This window comes from Gigantopelta aegis, chromosome 7 (genome assembly GCF_016097555.1).
Source record: "Gigantopelta aegis isolate Gae_Host chromosome 7, Gae_host_genome, whole genome shotgun sequence".
In the NCBI taxonomy this organism is placed as follows: domain Eukaryota; kingdom Metazoa; phylum Mollusca; class Gastropoda; order Neomphalida; family Peltospiridae; genus Gigantopelta; species Gigantopelta aegis.
In genome coordinates, this window is record NC_054705.1 from 10,419,516 (window position 1) to 10,439,515 (window position 20,000).

Below are 20,000 nucleotides of genomic sequence, written 5' to 3' on the forward strand. Positions count from 1 at the left end.
GGAGCAGATATTGACTGTTTCAAGGATCTTTTATGTATACGAACCTGGCAATTCACCCTCATGCAGTGCTGCTGAAGTGCATCCTGTGTGTGTGTGTGTGGGGGGGGGGGGGGGGGGCATTCTCTGCTCTGATGTCTTTGCAAAGCAAACTATTTTGTACCTGGCCTCATTTATAGCACCAGTCTTTACATGTTTGGACACCAGCTGTATGAACAACTGTAGAAATTTCACATTCTCAAAGTCTCATGATTTTTTAGCAGGCGAATTGCTACCACAGTGTCTCAAAACAAGGCAAATACAGTGGAATATCACTGCTCTCATGGTAGAGATTTACTGCAAGAATAAAAAAAATAAAATAATAATTAGTCAACTCAGTGTGTGTGTGTGTGTGTGTGTGTGTGTGTGTGTGTGTGTGTGTGTGTGTGTGTGTGTGTGTGTGTGTGAATGGTCCTGCCTTACAAGTATATACATCTAGGAATAATAAAGAGTTTTAAATGACCACCAATAAACATCACACTTATACATGTAAGTTAGACATTTAAAAAAATAGAAGTAGTAACCAAAATTTTAAATATATATATTACGTACACAAAATTATCAATTATTGCAGAATTCAACATTTGAACTGAAACATTTTGATGGAACAAGATAACCTAAAGAGCCATACAAAAAAAAAAAAAAAAAATGCCCTTTCTTCTTTGTCAGAAACCTTGTGTAATTTATGTAACACGAACAATGATATTTCACTTCAATAAATTATAATAATAATCTTTTAATTAGTTTATTTTGTATTATAACGAAAGAAAAATAAAATGCAGGAAGCAAAGATTTGTAATAACTGGGTTATTCACAAAGGGTATCAGACGTTTCTCCCCCATGCGCATAACCAGTTCGCCCCCACAAAGGTACCAGTTTGCCCCCATAAAGATACCACTATGTCGATGTGAATGTGTGTGTGCCGAGCTGCCTCTAGCGCAACCATACCCTATGTTTAGGCGATGTACATTTTTAGATGCGCGGTTTGGCAGTCGTCGATCTTTGATGCAATTATGATTTGCATTTTCAGGTCACGCAGAATTTTACTTTTGTAAGAATCCGGAATAAACTGATTTATTATGAATGCCATCAATGCTTAATTCTCAGTCAGGTGTGCCATGTAGCAGGTTCTTCATACCTGAATGGTAAACAGCCTTTTTCAGGTTTATTCAAAAACACCTATCTACTAATAGCAATACACACACACACACACACACACACACACACACACACACACACACACACACAGAGAGAGAGAGAGAGAGAGAGAGAGAGAGAGAGAGAGAGAGAGAGAGAGAGAGAGAGAGAGAGAGAGAGAGAGAGAGATGAATTAATTAATTTAACTAGTGATTATATCATCGGTGCCCGGACTGACTGTCCAAATCGTGGAAAGACAACAATCCCTCCCCTCTAATAAAAGAAACACACAGACACACACACACACACACACACACACACACACACACACACACACATACGCACACGCACACACACTTTAACATCCCTCAAAAGAAACCATACTACAATTGTTTAAAAATAACAAATAATTGTTGGGACGAACTGACTAAAAGTTGGGACTAACAGGTCAAACTGGGGGCGAAATGCCATGGATTCTTTACAAACGTGGGGAGGGGTAGACAGTTGTGGCCTTTTATCCCAAAACACATATTAGTTTTGCTCTACTACATGTATATGTGTGTAAGTGCACACATATTAAAAACGACCACCTGACCACCACCCCACCACATACGCACACTTAATATTCGTTACAACAGCCTAATGAAAGTGTGCGGAATTTGCGATATAACACTAATCGGCAAGAGTTTCGAATTTTCTCAACTGAATTCAAAGGTTAGGTTAGGGTCAGGGTTAGGGCCTAAAATCAAAGAACTCGTAAATTATGTACCAGTGGACTCATTTTCTGCTTGTTGGAGTGGGTCCTCAATTCGCTCGTTTCCAACAGTAACATATTATTGTTTCTTTTGCATATGATGCATAACGGTGGCAAATTGCTACTGCTGGGTCCCTGTTGACGAACTTTTGATATGACAGACATAGACAGGAGGTTTTTGGGAGAGCTGACATTAACATCAGATGATTCAGTTTCTTCTGTTGTCTTTTCACTAGCCTTTAGAGCCCTTTCGATGTGTACCTTATTTGTAAATCTCTGGTAGCAAGATTTGTGATAACCAAAGTTTATTCATTCCTCTTTGGTAAATGAAATGTCAAGTAAGCCATTAGCCAAGACATTATTTGAAATATCACTCAGTTCGCCTGTCCGTTTCAACCATTTATTAACACATATGGTCATTTTAGTCCATGTAGTGGAGCTAAATTGCAGGATGTTACCTTCAGCTCCACGAGACGCGTGTACAATGCACTGTAAACGTGTTTCTTTTAAACTCGAAAAATATGTCCGTTTCTTCTGGTCTACTCTTCAAGAGGGGTGGAATCCTCCGAGGTAAATTACTTAATTAATATGACGTTATCACGGTTGTTTTTATACATAGCACATATGACGTTGTTAAATTTCGTCATATCCTTTCAGTCCACCAATCAAGAGGTTGAAGAGGTTGAAGAGTATTCCACAAAAAGACAACATGACAGCCGGCACAAAATTACATGCTTTTCATTTAAATGCTTACTTTTAAAAAAAAACAGTCCATGTTTATGTTTGTACACAGTTACGGATCCTGAATACCTGAAGAGTCGTGACAACTTCGCTATTGGCCGTGATACTTCGATGTCCAGTGCCTCTGTTGGTGGGAAAGCGTGGCAGGCGGTGGACGGGATCCTCGTAAATACCTGGGGGAGTGAGTCCTGCATATCCTCCACATTGGTGGATCGCCATCCATGGTTCAAGGTTTCTGTCGGAGCCATGTTCATCGAAGCTGTGTTTATCGTCTTCCGACTAGACTGTTGCGGTTAGTTTCTGTCTTTCTTTCTTTCTTTTGGTGAGGTTGTTTTTTCTTAGTTTCTTTCTGTTTCTTCTGTATGTTGGGGTGGGGTGGGTGGATGTGGTTATATACTTTTGGGGTATTTGTTTTGTTAGTTTTTTCTGTTTTACTTGTTGTTGGGTTTTTTTGTTGGTTTTTTGTTTGTTTGGTTGGGGTTTTTTTTAGGGGGGAGTGGTGTTTATTTTTTAACATATCGTTATTTCGATCTCAGAATCAGAAATCTCTTTGTAGTGGACAACTTGATGTGCACGGCCAATAACGCTTTTCGCATCACCGATCTTAAATAAACCACAGAAATGTCGGTGATTCCCATAAATCAGAACCTGTATCACAGCGAAAATCCAACACAGAGGAGAAACTGTCATTACTTGGCATTCTTCAACAATCAAATCAACAAAAAACAAGTCTAGTAGATGTATCCAGAAAACACTCATCATTTCAATCAACGGTTTGATGAAGATACCCATATACCTTAGGAACATGTCCTCATAGATCTAAAACCGAGGTCGAAAATTTACGTCTTCGTCCCAATGAATTAGTGGTGGGTGCTTGCGTGGTTGAATGACATGAAAATAGGAATGCGATGTTGGATGTCCATTCCCTGTCTGACTCGCAACAGCAGTGTCCTCCCAAAAGTCAGACGTCCCATAACGCAGACGCAGACGCCTTAAATCTTGTGTTCTTTTAATATAAGAACACAAGACACGATTGAACACGTTACTACTGACCTGCCTTTTACCATGTAGTAAATAATGGAATAGTGTGATACAACTAAATACAGAACTCAGAACATAATTACATAAAATTATATTTATTTGGACATTTTAATACATGTCCATTTAATAAATTTCTAAACACAGTATCTTTACATTTATTAATTCCATTTACCAGATTACAATTAAGCTCTCGCTTTTGCTTGTGTGGAATCCGTAGATATACGAAAATACTTTAAATAGGTACTGAACAAAAAAACACAAAAACAACCTGAGGTAGCTTGTTCGACATACTGTAGCAGTACCACTAAAGCAGGCAGGGGTGTACTGGATGCACAGCATATCCCAGTCAAGAGTTTGGTCTATCAAATGGCAGGTCCGTGTTATGGCACGTCTCACGTTTGGGAGAGAACCGCAGCAGATGGCTAGTACGCATCACTAGCGTAAATAATACAGACAAACCAATAGCCATCAGGGCTAGGCTATCGGATAATTTGTCAGTATATACTTCAGAATTAATGACCATCATATATGCTCTGATGTGAATAGAAAAATATCATAAAGTTAATAGCCCCAATAGTTATGTCATTTTCCCTGATAGCCTTAGTGCCCTGCAGGCTATTGGAGGCTCCAATACTGTCAGACCGGAAATTATTTTTAAAAATATACAAATTTTATAATAAAATTAGTAGTAATAAGGTAAAGGTTATACTTGAGTGGGTCCCGGCTCACGTTTGTATCAACGGAAATGAGCTGGCTGAAGAAAATGCCCAAATGAGTTTATTAAGCACTGCTATTGGTGTTTCTGTTAAGCATAATCATAAAGAAATCGAATCCATAGCTGAACCTCACTTTGGCAATCTGTTGCAAGCCGAATGGAACCACAGATCCAGAGTGTGGCACGCTACTATCAAACCAAAGGCGAATACACCTGGACCAGTTTCTTTTAATGTTAAAGCTACTAAAATTACAGCTCGACTACGTATGGGTGTATCTGTTAGCTTAAATACTATAAAATGTATAATAAAAAATCCGATACACCCAATTGTTTGGTGTGTCACCTCTTGGAACATGTTAACCATTATTTATTTGAATGCACCAAACATAATCAAATAAGACTGAAACTGGTACAATATTTTGTAAAGAATAATATTAAATTTAACGCTATTAATTTATTAAATCCAATTGAATCCCATAACAGAATAATAGACAGGTTGTTAATCGCCTTTGTGTATAAATCAAAAATTAAAATCTAGCTTTATTTTTTGATGTTTGGTTCGCGGTGGCGTTAGATAGTCTACCGCGATTACCTATACATTAATTAATTACTAAAACTATTAAATATATAAAAATATTTCTATCGGTGGCACTTGTAGTAATAAGATTATTTGTCTTTCCTTTTATATGGCTGTTTTCCCCCATCGTGGACGATACGTGCCTAGTCTGTCTAGACAGGTCCGCCATTTTATCTGGTTTTTGAACTAATTGTTTGACCGGTCTCTCCATCCTTTTGCTCGGTTGCACCGCAGCGCCTGGCGGCTTCGAGGGTGTGTGTAAATTTTAAATATTTTACCCGGTATTTTAAAACTTGATTTTAAATGAATATTGTACATATAATAAAATAATATAGGTATTATTATACCGATGTTTTAAAATAAATTTATTTTATATTAAACTTTTCTTTTCTTTTATAATATGAATTTGGTATTGGTGTGAATGTTGTATGGATGTATGGTGCTGTCAGCTTCCGGTTGACAATAGGGGGAGGGTGTTATTCCGCAATAACTTGCTCCCTGCTCACCGGTTACTCAATATATTGTATATAGATTAATAATTTATAATTTGGTGTTATTGTTTTTAAATTATTAGATTAGGTTACAAGCGTGCTCGTTTTTTAATATGTTGTTCTTATCTTATATATTTTTAATATTGAAATAAAAATAAATTTTAATTAAATAGGGCGGTGCACTGCTCCTATGCCGGCGGGGGAGACTGAACGTCTTTTATTACCAACACATCCCACAGCTCTGGGCCATCCAGTTAGGATCGACCAGAAAACAACATCTAATAGTTGCCAGCCCAACGTACGAATGGCTACCAAACAAGCCGTCCAGGAAGACATTAACGTACCATTACGACAGCCAGCAAGGCAGTTTTGTCATGAATGGCCTGACCGGTAGCTTGCAGGGGCACGTGAAGATCACGTCTCATCACTCAGGCTGATTCCAAATTAATAGGCCTACGTCCGAAGGGGCTTCACCATAACAATGATCCATGCGGTTCTGTACAGTATCTTAATCGACAGCTACCAGAGGTGGGATTGAGCTCAATCGATTAAGTGCTCACCTGAGGTGTCTGCGTCGCAGGATCGAAGCACCTCGGTGGATCCATTCAACATTTGTTTTAGTTTTTCTCGTTCCAATCAGTGCACCACAACTAGACAACGGCCGTGGTGTGTGTTTTCCTGTCTGTGGAAAGTGCATATAAAAAAAACCTTGCTGCATTAGGAAAATGAGGCGGGCTTCCTCTTTAAGACTATATGTCAGAATTACCATATGGTTGATATGCAATAGCTAATGCTTTAATTAATTGATGTGTTCCAGTGGTTTTAATAAACAAAAAACGGCAGCTAGTTGAGCATCTTGAAGGAACACTGTGCATTTCTGACACATCAGCAGTTTTGATGCCAAACCGCAACACTGACAGCCTTTTTTTACATCACCCACCCTAGTTCAATATAATGTCGGATTCAACTTTTAAAAATCCAACAACTTTAACTTTCCACCAAACCGTTCAAATTATCGTTTAATAATCAGATGTTTTCAAACATAACTAAAAAAATATATATTTCAAATATTTTGGCTTAATTATTCCACTAGGAAACTTTCAAAACCCTCTGGGTCTGACAACCCACCGGATTTACGTGCTCCTCTAGTGCGCAAGTTATAAACAATGATCCCCCCATGTTTTGGACACAAGGGCTTGCTCACGTAAGAGCTCGTGCCTACGACAGGTGTGCACTACAACAGCTTGCTGAAAAACATAAACTACAATGGAATAACGATTAATGTCCAAACAGAGTCAAAATTATACAGGTCGTGTCTATCAAGGTCACAGTAACACAATCAAATATTTTTTTTTTTTTTTCTAGAACGTTACTTTAACAAACTATACGTGTGGGTGGACAAACGGATTCTGTGTGGCAGGCAGATGGAGCCGTACAAAAGAGGCGCGGCGGTCGGTTACGCCTGTCCTCCCAACACGGAGGGTTCCTATGTGCTGATTGAAAAAGCTCCCAGACCACCATATAGCGAAGTCCTCACTCTGTGCGAGGTAGAAGTGTATGGATGTCGTAAAGAAGGTATATCCAGCACTGAATCATAATCGATGTTCCAGATTCACTCTCTGTCTCCATATTTGAGTTACACCACTTGATCACCTTTCAATTACGCAATGAAAACAAGCCCCAATTCCAAGATATGTCCCTAAATTACATCATCTAGTCTGGCTGGAGGAACAATCAGTTATTGATTTTTATAATCCATCATCACATCGGTAGAGCCAAACTGATCAATTTGTTTATCGTAATCGATCACTGAAACATCACTAATCTCTCTCTCTCTCTCTCTCTCTCTCTCTCTCTCTCTCTCTCTCTCTCTCTCTCTCTCTCTCTCTCTCTCTCTCTCTCTCTCTCTCTCTCTCTCTCTCTCTCTCTCTCTCTCTCTCTCTCTCTCTCTCTCTCTCTCTCTCTCTCTCTCTCTCTCTCTCTCTCTCTCTCTCTCTCTCTCTCTCTCTCTCTCTCTCTCTCTCTCTCTCTCTCTCTCTCTCTCTCTCTCTCTCTCTCTCTCTCTCTCTCTCTCTCTCTCTCTCTCTCTCTCTCTCTCTCTCTCTCTCTCTCTCTCTCTCTCTCTCTCTCTCCCTCTCTCTCTCTCTCTCTCTCTCTCTCTCTCTCTCTCGATCATTTTGTATCGTACTCTCTCTCTCTCTCTCTCTCTCTCTCTCTCTCTCTCTCTCTCTCTCTCTCTCTCTCTCTCTCTCTCTCTCTCTCTCTCTCTCTCTCTCTCTCTCTCTCTCTCTGGCACATATGCACACGCATTCACATTTACACACCCTCAAAAACTCGCAAAAGAATACACATATTTCCACTCATACTCAAATACACGCATGCGCACATAATTGAAGGCACTGTCCTGAATGTGCAGCCACTGTAAGCTGTTTCCGACTAACAGTCTTGTTTTGGAGACTAATATTACATATTAAAGATATTTCCTTGTTTGCAGTGTCTTTATAATATCCACTGTAAGCTGTTTCCGACTAACAGTCTCGTTTTGGAGACTAAGATTACATATTAAAGATATTTCCTTGTTAACAGTGTCTGTATAATATCCACTGTAAGCTGTTTCCGACTAACAGTCTCGTTTTGGAGACTAAGATTACATATTAAAGATATTTCCTTGTTTACAGTGTCTGTATAATATCCACTGTAAGCTGTTTCCGACTAACAGTCTCGTTTTGGAGACTAAGATTACATATTAAAGATATTTCCTTGTTTACAGTGTCTGTATAATATCCACTGTAAGCTGTTTCCGACTAACAGTCTCGTTTTGGAGACTAAGATTACATATTAAAGATATTTCCTTGTTTACAGTGTCTGTATAATATCCAATATGCTGGCAGTCGTGTGCTAATACTGTTGACGTTCTATCTGGTATGCATTTTTTGTACATGCAAAATTAATAATGGAAAGTAAAATCTGATTTGGCCTACATGCAACAGTCATGAAGTTGACAACAAACAGTTTGTTTCTACAGATACTGACACAGCAAAACATCTTTAATGTGGAATGTAGTCATCACGCTGGATTTGTTAAGTCTAGCTCAGCTGCTCCAACAGTGTGTCGACAGCACACAAATCACAATACCCCCATTACCGCACATAAACCCCAGTTGTGATGTCAGAACATGATAATGTTATATATTTCACCATTGACAAACCTTTTTCTTTGGGCGTTTTTGACACTTCACCATAGGCGTACTGGCTCCCATGTTTGTAGGGGACCAGGCTGGCTGTTGCCCGAACTATACGAAAATGCCCGAATCTGGAAAACATTTAATTATATTAGCATTACTACCAAACAGCTATACAGGGTTACAAGCGAATCACTACGCATTTTTACATGGATTACATCTAATGATGGAAATACGTGGTAGAAAGGTCTCGGGTTAGCACATTTATCCCCGTATATGTGAATAATGTTTGCCCGAATTTGAAGTTTTCTTCCAACATTAGGAGGGCTGTTGCCCCCTCCCCCATGCCCCATGTATCGTGCGCTTATGTACTTCACTGCTAACGTCCTGTTAGTATAGGACGGGCTTTGGTTGTAAACTTGAAACAATGAAATCCTTCTCGAGACAGTCCTCGCGTTAGAATGAATGAATGAATGTTTAACGACACCCCAGCACGAAAAATACATCGGCTATTGGGTGTCAAACTATGGTAATGCAAATAAATAAAGTGATGATCAACATCAATATAAAAATTCAAGACTTAAACAAAAACAGTGTAAAGAACTGTGCAAAAACACAAATATCACAGAATTTTACAGATACTGAATTTTACTCAAAACTTCAATGTTGTGCTGTATTGGCCATTCTCAAAAAAAATTTACACCCCTGCACCACGGTGAGGTTACAGCACACGCTGGGGATCTCACGTTAGAAGTCACAGGTATTATCTCTCAAGTGGAACAGGGAGTGTGCATCGTTCGCCAACTTGTATAATTATATTAGCCTTGTTTTGACTGGGGACCAGACACAGCCAAGTGGTAAAGCACTCGCCTGATGCGCGGTCAGTCTAGGATCGATCTCCGTCAGATAGCCTATGGAGGTATTTCTCGTTCCAGCCAGTGTATCACGACTGGCATGTCAAAAACTGGTATAGCATATCCTATATGTGGGGGTGATACATATAAAAAATCCATTGCTACTAATGAGACAAATATAGCTGGTTTCCTCACAAAGACTATATGTCAACATTACCTAATGTTTGACCTACAATAGCAGATGATAAATAAATCCGTGTGTTCTACTAGTGTCGTTAAACGAAACAAACTTTAACTTTTGTTTTGACCGTGGTTCATAAGAACACACCATCACTACTTACAAAAAATGTTTTATCGTTCATATTTATCTCCGTATTTCTGCAGATAAAAACTGGGCCCTGGGTTCGAGAGTCGTAATAGAGGATATGGACAATCACAATGGAACATCCTACGACGGACACTTTGTGACGGATGGTGATTTTTCCAACGGCTTCAAGCAATCCATTTGTCCCACTTTTAAAGCAAGCAATTATTTGTTGATGACGATCGATTTAAGAGATGTGTATGTGTATGTGGACAAAATCGTCTATATCATCGCAGTAGGTGACGGTGGTAAGTACAGACAGGCAGACATGCAGACAAGAGACACAGACAGACAGACAAGAGAGACAGACAGACAGACAAGAGATACAGACAGACATGTGAGACAGACAGACATGAGAGACAGACAGACAGGAGAGACAGACTTACACCTGCATACATACATACATACATACATACATACACACACATGCATCCATGCACGAATTCATGCATGCATGCATACATACATACATACATACATACATACATACGTACGTACGTACATACATAGATAGATAGATATATAGATACATACATGCATAAATAGATAGATAAATACATACTTAGATACGCATAGATACACATTCCTGCATGCATACATACATACATACATACATACATACATACATACATGGCATGAGACAATTTGTGAGGCCAGAAAGGATTGAATTATCCCCTGCGCCAGTGCGTTAATATCTATGTATGTAATAGTCAACCTCGACATACATACAATATATAGATATTCATATATCAATACATACTAGCCAGTGCCAGGTCTGCCCACTGTTTCATGCACGTAAGCGGGATCGAACGCGTAGATTGTAGGCCCCATGCATATGGTTGAGTTAAAGAACTTCCTTTTTTATGGAAGCTTCGATAGCTCAGAGCGCATCGTGGTTAGTCTCGCAATTTGCGGGCGATTCGGTGCCACATGTTCGAGTCCCAGCAACGGCATGGGACAATTTGTGAGGCCAAAAAGGATTTAATTATCCCCTGCGCCAGTGCGTTAATATCTATGTATATAATAGTCAACCTCGACATACATACAATATATAGATATTCATACATCAATACATAAATAGATACATACATACATACATAGATACATACATACATACATATATACATAGATACATACATAGATATATATTCAATATATGCATCCCCTTCACCAATGTTTAGATATTATATATATATATATATATATATATATATATATATATATATATATATATATATATATATATATATCTGTGTGTGTGCGCGTGTGTGTGTGTGTGTGTAAACGTGAAACCCGCCACCCATACAACATATACATGTAGATATTGATACACCAATACATAATAATCAGTGCGATGTTTGCACACTGTTTCAAGATGGGGGAAAACGTGATAGTATACCTATATCTATTGATTCTAGTACACAGTCCAAGGTTTATTACTGTACTCCGCCACACCATGTTTTTTAATGTTGAAATAATCCAACGTTTTCCCCAATTGCTTGAACGACAACCTAATTGAATTGGAGCGGCTATATGAACCACGACCATAACAGCCGAGAACTGCGTATATAGACTTAATTCAAAATGGTTACGATTAGTATTTAATCCTGTTGCCACAAAAATGAATGAACGTTTGGCCATACAGTGTCAATATAATTAATTATGTTCAACACGAGGGGCCAGTTGTTCAGACATTTTCAAAATCAAGAAATGAATAATTGCAAATACATGTACATTGAAAACATAATGTTGAAACCTGCTTTACAACAACCAAAGGTATGCATGCATAATCTAATCTAAAGTTTATTTGGTAATTTGCACAAAACAAAAATAATATATAGAGGTTAAATGATTATGCGACCATAATACATTATTTGTATTCCTAATACATGATACTGACGACACCACAACACACGAGGGTAATAATATCTTTATCATATAATCTCAAGCTTAATGCAACGTGTTTTTGTTTAAACTGTAGACGCAAATTTAATTCCAGTCCACCGTACAAATGACGTAAGAATATGTAACACAGTGTCTATTTGAAGGGAAATAACGTCAAACTTGAACGACGTCATTTTGGGTATCCTTACAACAAATAAACTATATGCTTAAGGTTTTTTGTTTTCTGAACGCTGAACAGCGTTCAATGTAAGGTCGCTGCTGAAATATTTTTGTTTTATGACTAAGAATGCATACGTCAATTATAGTGTTACCCTAGTACGTTTGCTTAAATGTCAATAAACCTAAAATATCTTTATAGTATTTGTGTGTAAATTTCAGTGATAGATCTGTGGCATAGGAATTCAAAGTGTCATTGATAAAAAGCTAAATGAAGTGACATCATTCCCCCAACCCCGGTCTTTAATATGTGCATTTTCATGTTTTGTTTAGTTATTTTGGAAGTCATTCTATGCGATGTTTGTCAATTAATGTGCAGTGTAATAAATAAAATGCTTAACACAGTGTAGGTTTTCCTTGTGTTGTTTTACCGTAATGTTAACTGAATAACGGAACAAGTTGGTGATGTAGTTTCCATTTTCTTTTCTAACCTGAAACATGATTAACATGTTAAACAATTAAAATCCATAGTGTTATTGTTTGCTGTAATTTAGTTTCACACATATTGGTCTGATTGTTAGCCCCTAATTAACTCAAGAACGGGGCATTGTATAAATGCAAGTGAAACAATAATAAGTAATTGAAATGTACATGAACGGCTAAAATATAAATTACACTTGAATATAGTTGTAAATGTTACACTGTGACGATGTTACAACTCGTGTGTTTTAATCGTACATCACGAGCGAAAGAATACTCATAATATAAACGGTCTCATACGGGAACTCGTTCATTATTATTTATATAACATATATGTATAAAACATTTGTAGCTGTTGTCTGTGTGTGTGTCTTTGTGCGCGCGCGTGTGTGTGTGTGGGCGCGTGCGTGTTTGTGCGCGCACGTGTGTGTCTGTGTTATGTATGTATCTATGTATGTATGTAAATGTATATAATATATATGTGTAAAATATATTTGTAGCTGATGCTCCAAAAGAATTGTTTATTTCGCTGGTTAACCCGACGACACACTACACAAACGACGAAGCGTGTAATCCTATCTCTCGCAATAACACTGTTCCGGGTCAATACGTCACGACCACGTGCACGGGCTCTGCCCTCGACAGATTGGCCAGTCGAATTGTCATAAAAAAGGCTTTCAAGACCAACTCCATGTCAATCTGTGAGGTAGAAGTCTATGGACCATTGGCTTTTCGCGTGTAACGCCTTTTTCTGATTTGCCTATTGTGTGTAACGCCTTTTTGTGAAGAGTGTATACTGTATGACACGGAAAGCGGTACAGTCCTCTCATACTGAAAGATAAAGGTGTTTGTTTTATTTGTTTGTTGTTGTTTTTTGTTATTGTTGTTTTTTGTTTATATGGGTTAAGCACATGGTTTCAAGAAATATTCAAGAAACTATAATAAGAATAAAAATAATAATACTTTTTTTTTTTAGTTAAGTTTTCTGGCATGTTTGCAACACATGGTAAAGCATTACAAAAAAATAAGGGATCATACATCTTAACATATCGGTAAAAACAAATAGCATTTTTAGGTGGATTGTTTTTTGTTGTTTTGTTTTTGTTGGGTGTCTCCCAATTCCGACAACTATGTGTCAAACTAAGTCATTTTACGAACACGTATCCACTGTTTTCTCTTATCCTACGACCTTAACAATTACAGGTGTTACTGAAAAATCAACCAACACAGAGGGGAATCGAACCACATACTCTCAGTACGAGAGTCCAGCGCTCTACCGACTGGGCTCAATGCCAGTAGGAGTACTTTATACCAACACAAGTACATTGGCATTTATTTCCTCTTTTTAACTCAGTGATCCACTAACCCGCTGCCGTGGATCGTGCCCATCACCTGCGTTCATGAATCTTAAATGGATATAAGAAGGAAAATAAGTACAAAACAAAGAGGCCACCATATCAACAGCTGTAAACACAAATATGATTTGTTTGTTTTCTTAACGACACTACTATAGAACATTGATTTATTATTCATCGGCTATTGAGTGTCAAACATTTGGTAATTCTCACATGTTATTGTCTTAGAGAGGAAACCCGCTACATTTGTATTCTATTAGTAGCAAAGCAATCTTTTATATACAGTATTCCACAGACTTGCACATATCAGGGCCTTTGATATACCGGTTATGGTGTACTGACTAGAACGAACAATAGCCCATTGGAAACATGAATAGTTTACTTGTACGATACCACTCATCTTCAGCAACACATCGCACATTTTAAACGACGGCAATTTAACGTTTAAAAGTTTGTATTGTTTAATGACACCACTGAAGCACATTGATTAATTAATCATCGGCTATTGGATGTGAAACATTTAAAAATTCTGACTCATAGTCATCAAAGGAAACCTGCAATATTTTGCCTAATGCAGACAGGAAAGCACATACCACGGCCTTTTGTCCAGTTGTGGTGCACTGGTTGGAGCGAGAAAAAAACAATAACAATCAGCTGAATGAATCCACCGAAGTGGTTCGATCCTGCCAGGCAAGCGAGCACCAACTGATCTAAATCCCGCCCCCACGACCTATGATTATTTCCATACTTGCTGGGGAGTGTTAGACAAAATCTGCTGTCATCACATGCTTGTACAAATATATGTTGTAAATACCATACATTCCGTATGTGGGGGCGGGACATAGCCCAGTGGTAAAGCGTTCGATTGATGCGCGGTCGGTCTAGGATCGGCCACCGTCGGTGTACCCATTGGGCAATATCTCGTTTCAGCCAGTGCTCCACAACTGGTGTAAACAATGCCTTGGTATATACTATCCTGTCTGTGGGATGGTGCATATAAAAGATCCATTGCTGCTAATCGAAAAGAGTAGCCCATGAAGTGGCGAAAGCGGGTTTCCTGTCTTAATACCTGTGTGGTCCTTAACCATATATCTGACGCCATATAACCGTAAATAAAATGTGTTGAGTGCGTCGTTAAATAAAACATTTCATTTCATTTCTGTGGAATAGAAATATGTTCCAGTCAAGGCAGAGCATACAACAGTCTCGGGGGGGGGGGGGAACCATCTTACCAGCTGGGGGGCTTAAAGTGAAGGGGCTGACTAATAACAAAAGAACACGGACTAAATCGGGCATCCCGATCATTAACATTTGTTTTCTTTAACGACACCACTAGAAAAAACATGAATGTATTTTACTTTGCCAGGGGTCCACAGTAGCCATTGGCGCAATACTTAGAAGCCAAATACAGACTCAAGTCTCACACATTCTGTTAGAAACTGGAGCTGGATCCAGATTTCTCATGCAGCACAAGGTCATCTACTAGCATACAACAGTCTCGTGGATGATAATAGCATTGCACTTACTGGTTATCTTTGGGCACTGTTTGGGAACCATCTTACCAGCTGACTAAAGGACACATCTACTTAAAGAAAGGACGATGGATGAATGACGCACGCGAATCTATGATTTTAGCAGAGGTACGTCCCGCCCCTCACAGTAGCAACTACTGGATCCAAATGGACGTAATATGCATAGCGCACTTGACGACAGTAGGGGTGTCACACACTATACACAGATGACATTAACAGAAACTGTGGATCCAGATGGATGATAATATGCATAACGACTCACACCACTAGACTGGACACATCCAGCTTAATCTTGGCTGTTGACTAACGTCCCGCCCCTCAGATGGATGATAATATGCATTAGGTACTACGTGCCCCTCACAGTAGAAACTGGAGATGATAATACATGAACCGCACTTGACGACTCATCCAGACTCAAGTCTCACACATCTACTACGTCCCGCCCCTTTGATCCAGATGGATGATAATATGCATTAGCCGACGTCTCACACATCACAGTAGAAACTGGAGCTGGATCCAGATGGATGATAATATGCATGAGCCGCACTTGACGACTCATCCAGACTCAAGTCTCACACATCTACTACGTCCCGCCCCTCACAGTAGACACTGGAGCTGGATCCAGATGGATGATAATATGCATTAGCCGCACTTGACGACTGACTCAAGTCTCACACATCTACTACGTCCCGCCCCTCACAGTAGAAACTGGAGCTGGATCCAGATGGATGATAATATGCATGAGCCGCATTGACGACTCATCCAGACTCAAGTCTCACACATCTACTATGAATTGCTGTTGCTTTTTGTGGTTACGTGCAACAAAGCTCTTTTTACGGGGTTAAAGTTTGTTTTGTATAACACCACCACTAGAGAACATTGATGTATTAATCATCGGCTATTGGATGTAAAATATTTGGTAATTCTGACATACAGTCTTAGAGAGAAAACCCGCTACATTGTTACATTAATAGCAAGTGATCTTGTACATGCACCATCCCATTCGGCAGGATAACACATACCACAGCATTTGACATACCAGTCGTGGTGCACTGGCTGAAACGAGAAATAGCCCAATGGGCCACCGACGCGGATCGATCTTTTGAACACTGAGCCCGCCCCTAGTAGAAGGGTAAGCTCCAGCATGTATAATACAGCATGTCATTTTACGACAGCACATTAGGCGAGTATTTCGACACCGAGGTACGTCCCGCCACTAGTAGAAGGGTGAGCTCCATCATGTATAATACAGCATGTCATTTTACGACAGCACCGCCACTAGTAGAAGGGTGAGCTCCATCATGTATAATACAGCATGTCATTTTACGACAGCACCGCCACTAGTAGAAGGGTGAGCTCCATCATGTATAATACAGCATGTCATTTTACGACAGCACCGCCACTAGTAGAAGGGTGAGCTCCATCATGTATAATACAGCATGTCATTTTACGACAGCACCGCCACTAGTAGAAGGGTGAGCTCCATCATGTATAATACAGCATGTCGTTTTACGACAGCACCGCCACTAGTTGAAGGGTAAGCTCCAGCATGTATAATACAGCATGTGATTTTACGACAGCACCGCCACTAGTAGAAGGGTAAGCTCCAGCATGTATAATACAGCATGTGATTTTACGACAGCACATTACCGACACTGAGGTAAGTCCCGCCCCTAGTAGAAGGGTAAGGTGCATGTGATTTTACGACAGCACCGCCACTAGTAGAAGGGTGAGCTCCAGCATGTATAATACAGCATGTCATTTTACGACAGCTAACGAATGAAAAGTAATTATTAACATCACAAACTTTGTTCTAGTTTGCATGTTTGAAATGCATTGAACATTGTTACCATGCGGATTTTTTACGCTTTGTTTAATTGTGCTATAGAATCAGGTTTAATAGATATCTTATTGGATTTTATTGTTTTATTTATTGTCACAAATAATCATTTATTAAAATAAGCTGTAGCGGGTTTCCTCTCTAAAACTAAATGTGACAATTACCAAATATCTGACATCCTGTAGCCGATCATTAATAAATCAATTAATGTGGTATACATATATTCTACAAATAACTCGTATTGTCATTGCTGTAAATATCCATTGAAAAATAATTCATCGTATGATGTCGTTTGACGGCCTAGGTGTACCAAAGTTTCAAAGTCAAAGGGGAACCAATGAATTAAAATATAACTCTATAATGAATAATGTCAAACCACATTACTGACCTTTAAATCCATACTAACTCCAGAAAAAAGCATTTTTGCTAAAACTTTCTAAGTAAATTTTAAAACCCCCCAAAACAACCGTTCATTAACAGATTGCCATTAAATTATATAGATTAGTCTAATTTTTAATACAGGGGTGAAACCAAAATGCTAGGACAGCCAAGTAATCTAGAATACAGTACACAACGACTAAAATGTAGAACTGGACGTGATTGAACTTTGCTGTTCAATCAGCTGTCTTCAAACCGGTATTAAACAACTGATTTAAATGCATTTTGTCACATACTATTAACCTATTTGATGGCTCAACAAACGATTACCTGAACATATATACAATTGATTTGTCCGTAAAAGTACTTTATTCAACCATCTACATAGCCACCACATCCGACTTACTGATATTTTGTAAAAATAATTGATTTATGGCGACGGTCCATAATTCAGAAACAACATGATTGTCATGGATTTATATCCATCATGGTTCAGTTTGTGCGTTACAATAGCGAGGTTTGGTAACCCAAATTAATTAAATGTTCATATATCAAGTTTTGGAGAAATAAGGTCCTTAAATCCGTGACAATATTCCTTTAATATTTACAATTATATAGTCATTTGTAAAGAAATGTTTTTTATTTACGCAGATGTTTACAATCATCGTAATTTGAGTTGTATGGATTTAAAAGTTATATATATAATTTTTTTTTTATCAATTTTAACTTTATTCATGATAGTTTTTTGTCTTTGATCCTCTTTGCATTTAACAGAAAAAGTAAAGTAAAGTTTGTTTTATTTAACGACATGCACATTTTAATACCCCTTTCTTCAAATATAAAATTCGCTGCAGCGTAGGGCCTCCACAAGCCCAAAATATTGGATTCGAGTGCTCGAGCGTCAAACTCGACCCGGACCTGAGTACCCGACACTTGCTACTAGATGATAATGAAACTAAAGAACGATGTGAGCTATATGCATCTTAATTCCAGAGTTAAACATAAATCCGATACATGCATTTAGAAACAGGTTGTTACGTTCAGTACTCGTGGATGCATGATTAAGAATATGTATTAGATGTGAATTGTATTCAAGTACACGCATGTTTGTGACATAAGTAATATATTCAACAGAATAAATATTCATGAATATAAACACAGAATATAATATTTTATAGCATGTAAAATGTATTCATGAATTTGCATATTTATCACATAACGATATGCATCCAAAACCTAATAATGGCATTTGTTTAAAACATGCATATGTATGATATTTAGAAACAGAATATGTATGGCATGTAAAATGCTTTTCAATAATTTACATATTTATCACACAACTGCGAATCGAATAATGACATTTATTTAAAGCATGCATATTTATAACATACAACATATGTTCAACAATATGCATGTTTTTCCTACATGAAAAGCACTCAGCGCGTGCATATTGATTAGTTTCATGATAGTTTCCCCTAATCAAACCTGGTATGCACATATTAAAGAGCATTCACTGATGGTACTGCCATAGTGGAACAGATACAAATATATTCAAGTGTAATTTATTGGGTTATGAACAAAAACACAATCATCCGCAAACTGTGTGAATCGGCTACGTAATTCTTAAAAATATGGTATTCACACACTACTCGTTGACATAAAAATCGTATTCGGGAAAAAAAAATCCATGAAATAGCCTCTATGTATTACGAAGTAAAAAAATATGTCTGTTGCAGACATTAGCAGACACCTGCAAATACACTGGATATACAGACAATGATATTCTGTAGAGAAAACTGTATTGAATATGTAATTGTAGTCGCCGAAAAGATATTTAACAGTGGGTGACATCAGAGGACAGTCCATTTACGATATTCTCAAAGGGGGTAAAGGGGCTGTCGTTCTTTAATTTTGTTTTGTTCGTAGTTTCTTTCGGTACGACGAAAGACCGAAATGGACCGACAAAACATCGAAAGGGACCGAAATGAATTGAAGAAAGACCAAAATGGACCAAAATGTTATTCAGAAGTTGAAATATCCCCTTATTCGAGTCTTTTAATATCGTTTATTAAAGAGACATACTATATATAGATGTACATTGGTGTTTCCCCCAGACTGGTTAGAGGGGAAGTGCGCTGGAATATAGGGACAGGGTGGTGATCTTAAGAGCAAAGGTGCTGGTTCCATTTCAGACTTTTCCAAGAGGAATTTAAATAAAATATACAAAAGCACGTGTTTTGTCATTTACATTTCATGCAAATTATTACCTCAACAAGTATAACGAAGCTTAATTACAAGAATAAGTGTGCAGGGAATGAGCCGGATAGTCTTAAAGCTGAATCAGTGTTGGGCAGAAAAAAAGTGTTTTAACGTCAGCATGGCGCCAGTCAGTCGAGGTTGTCTTCGGGAACTAAAGAGGCAGCAGGGCGTCGCGGTAAAGAACTAGAGGGGCAGCAGGTTTGT

The 20,000-nt window shown here is 38.3% G+C and overlaps 2 protein-coding genes across 2 annotated transcripts in view; both read left to right on the plus strand.

Annotated features, from left to right (window-relative positions):
- The window catches only part of LOC121377873, a 221,966-nt gene extending 208,678 nt beyond the window's left edge, over positions 1–13,288 (plus strand). Inside the window, exons 4-7 of the mRNA XM_041505972.1 lie at positions 2,721–2,960; positions 6,858–7,067; positions 9,912–10,139; positions 12,933–13,288. Coding sequence (XP_041361906.1) covers positions 2,721–2,960; positions 6,858–7,067; positions 9,912–10,139; positions 12,933–13,174 — 920 coding nt within the window. The 3' untranslated portion in view covers positions 13,175–13,288. The remainder of the gene's footprint in view (positions 1–2,720; positions 2,961–6,857; positions 7,068–9,911; positions 10,140–12,932) is intronic.
- A 6,598-nt stretch (positions 13,289–19,886) lies between these two features.
- Positions 19,887–20,000, plus strand: part of LOC121377464 — a 34,953-nt gene continuing 34,839 nt past the window's right edge. Inside the window, exon 1 of the mRNA XM_041505462.1 lies at positions 19,887–19,994. The gene's annotated coding sequence lies outside the window, so the exon portion shown is untranslated. The remainder of the gene's footprint in view (positions 19,995–20,000) is intronic.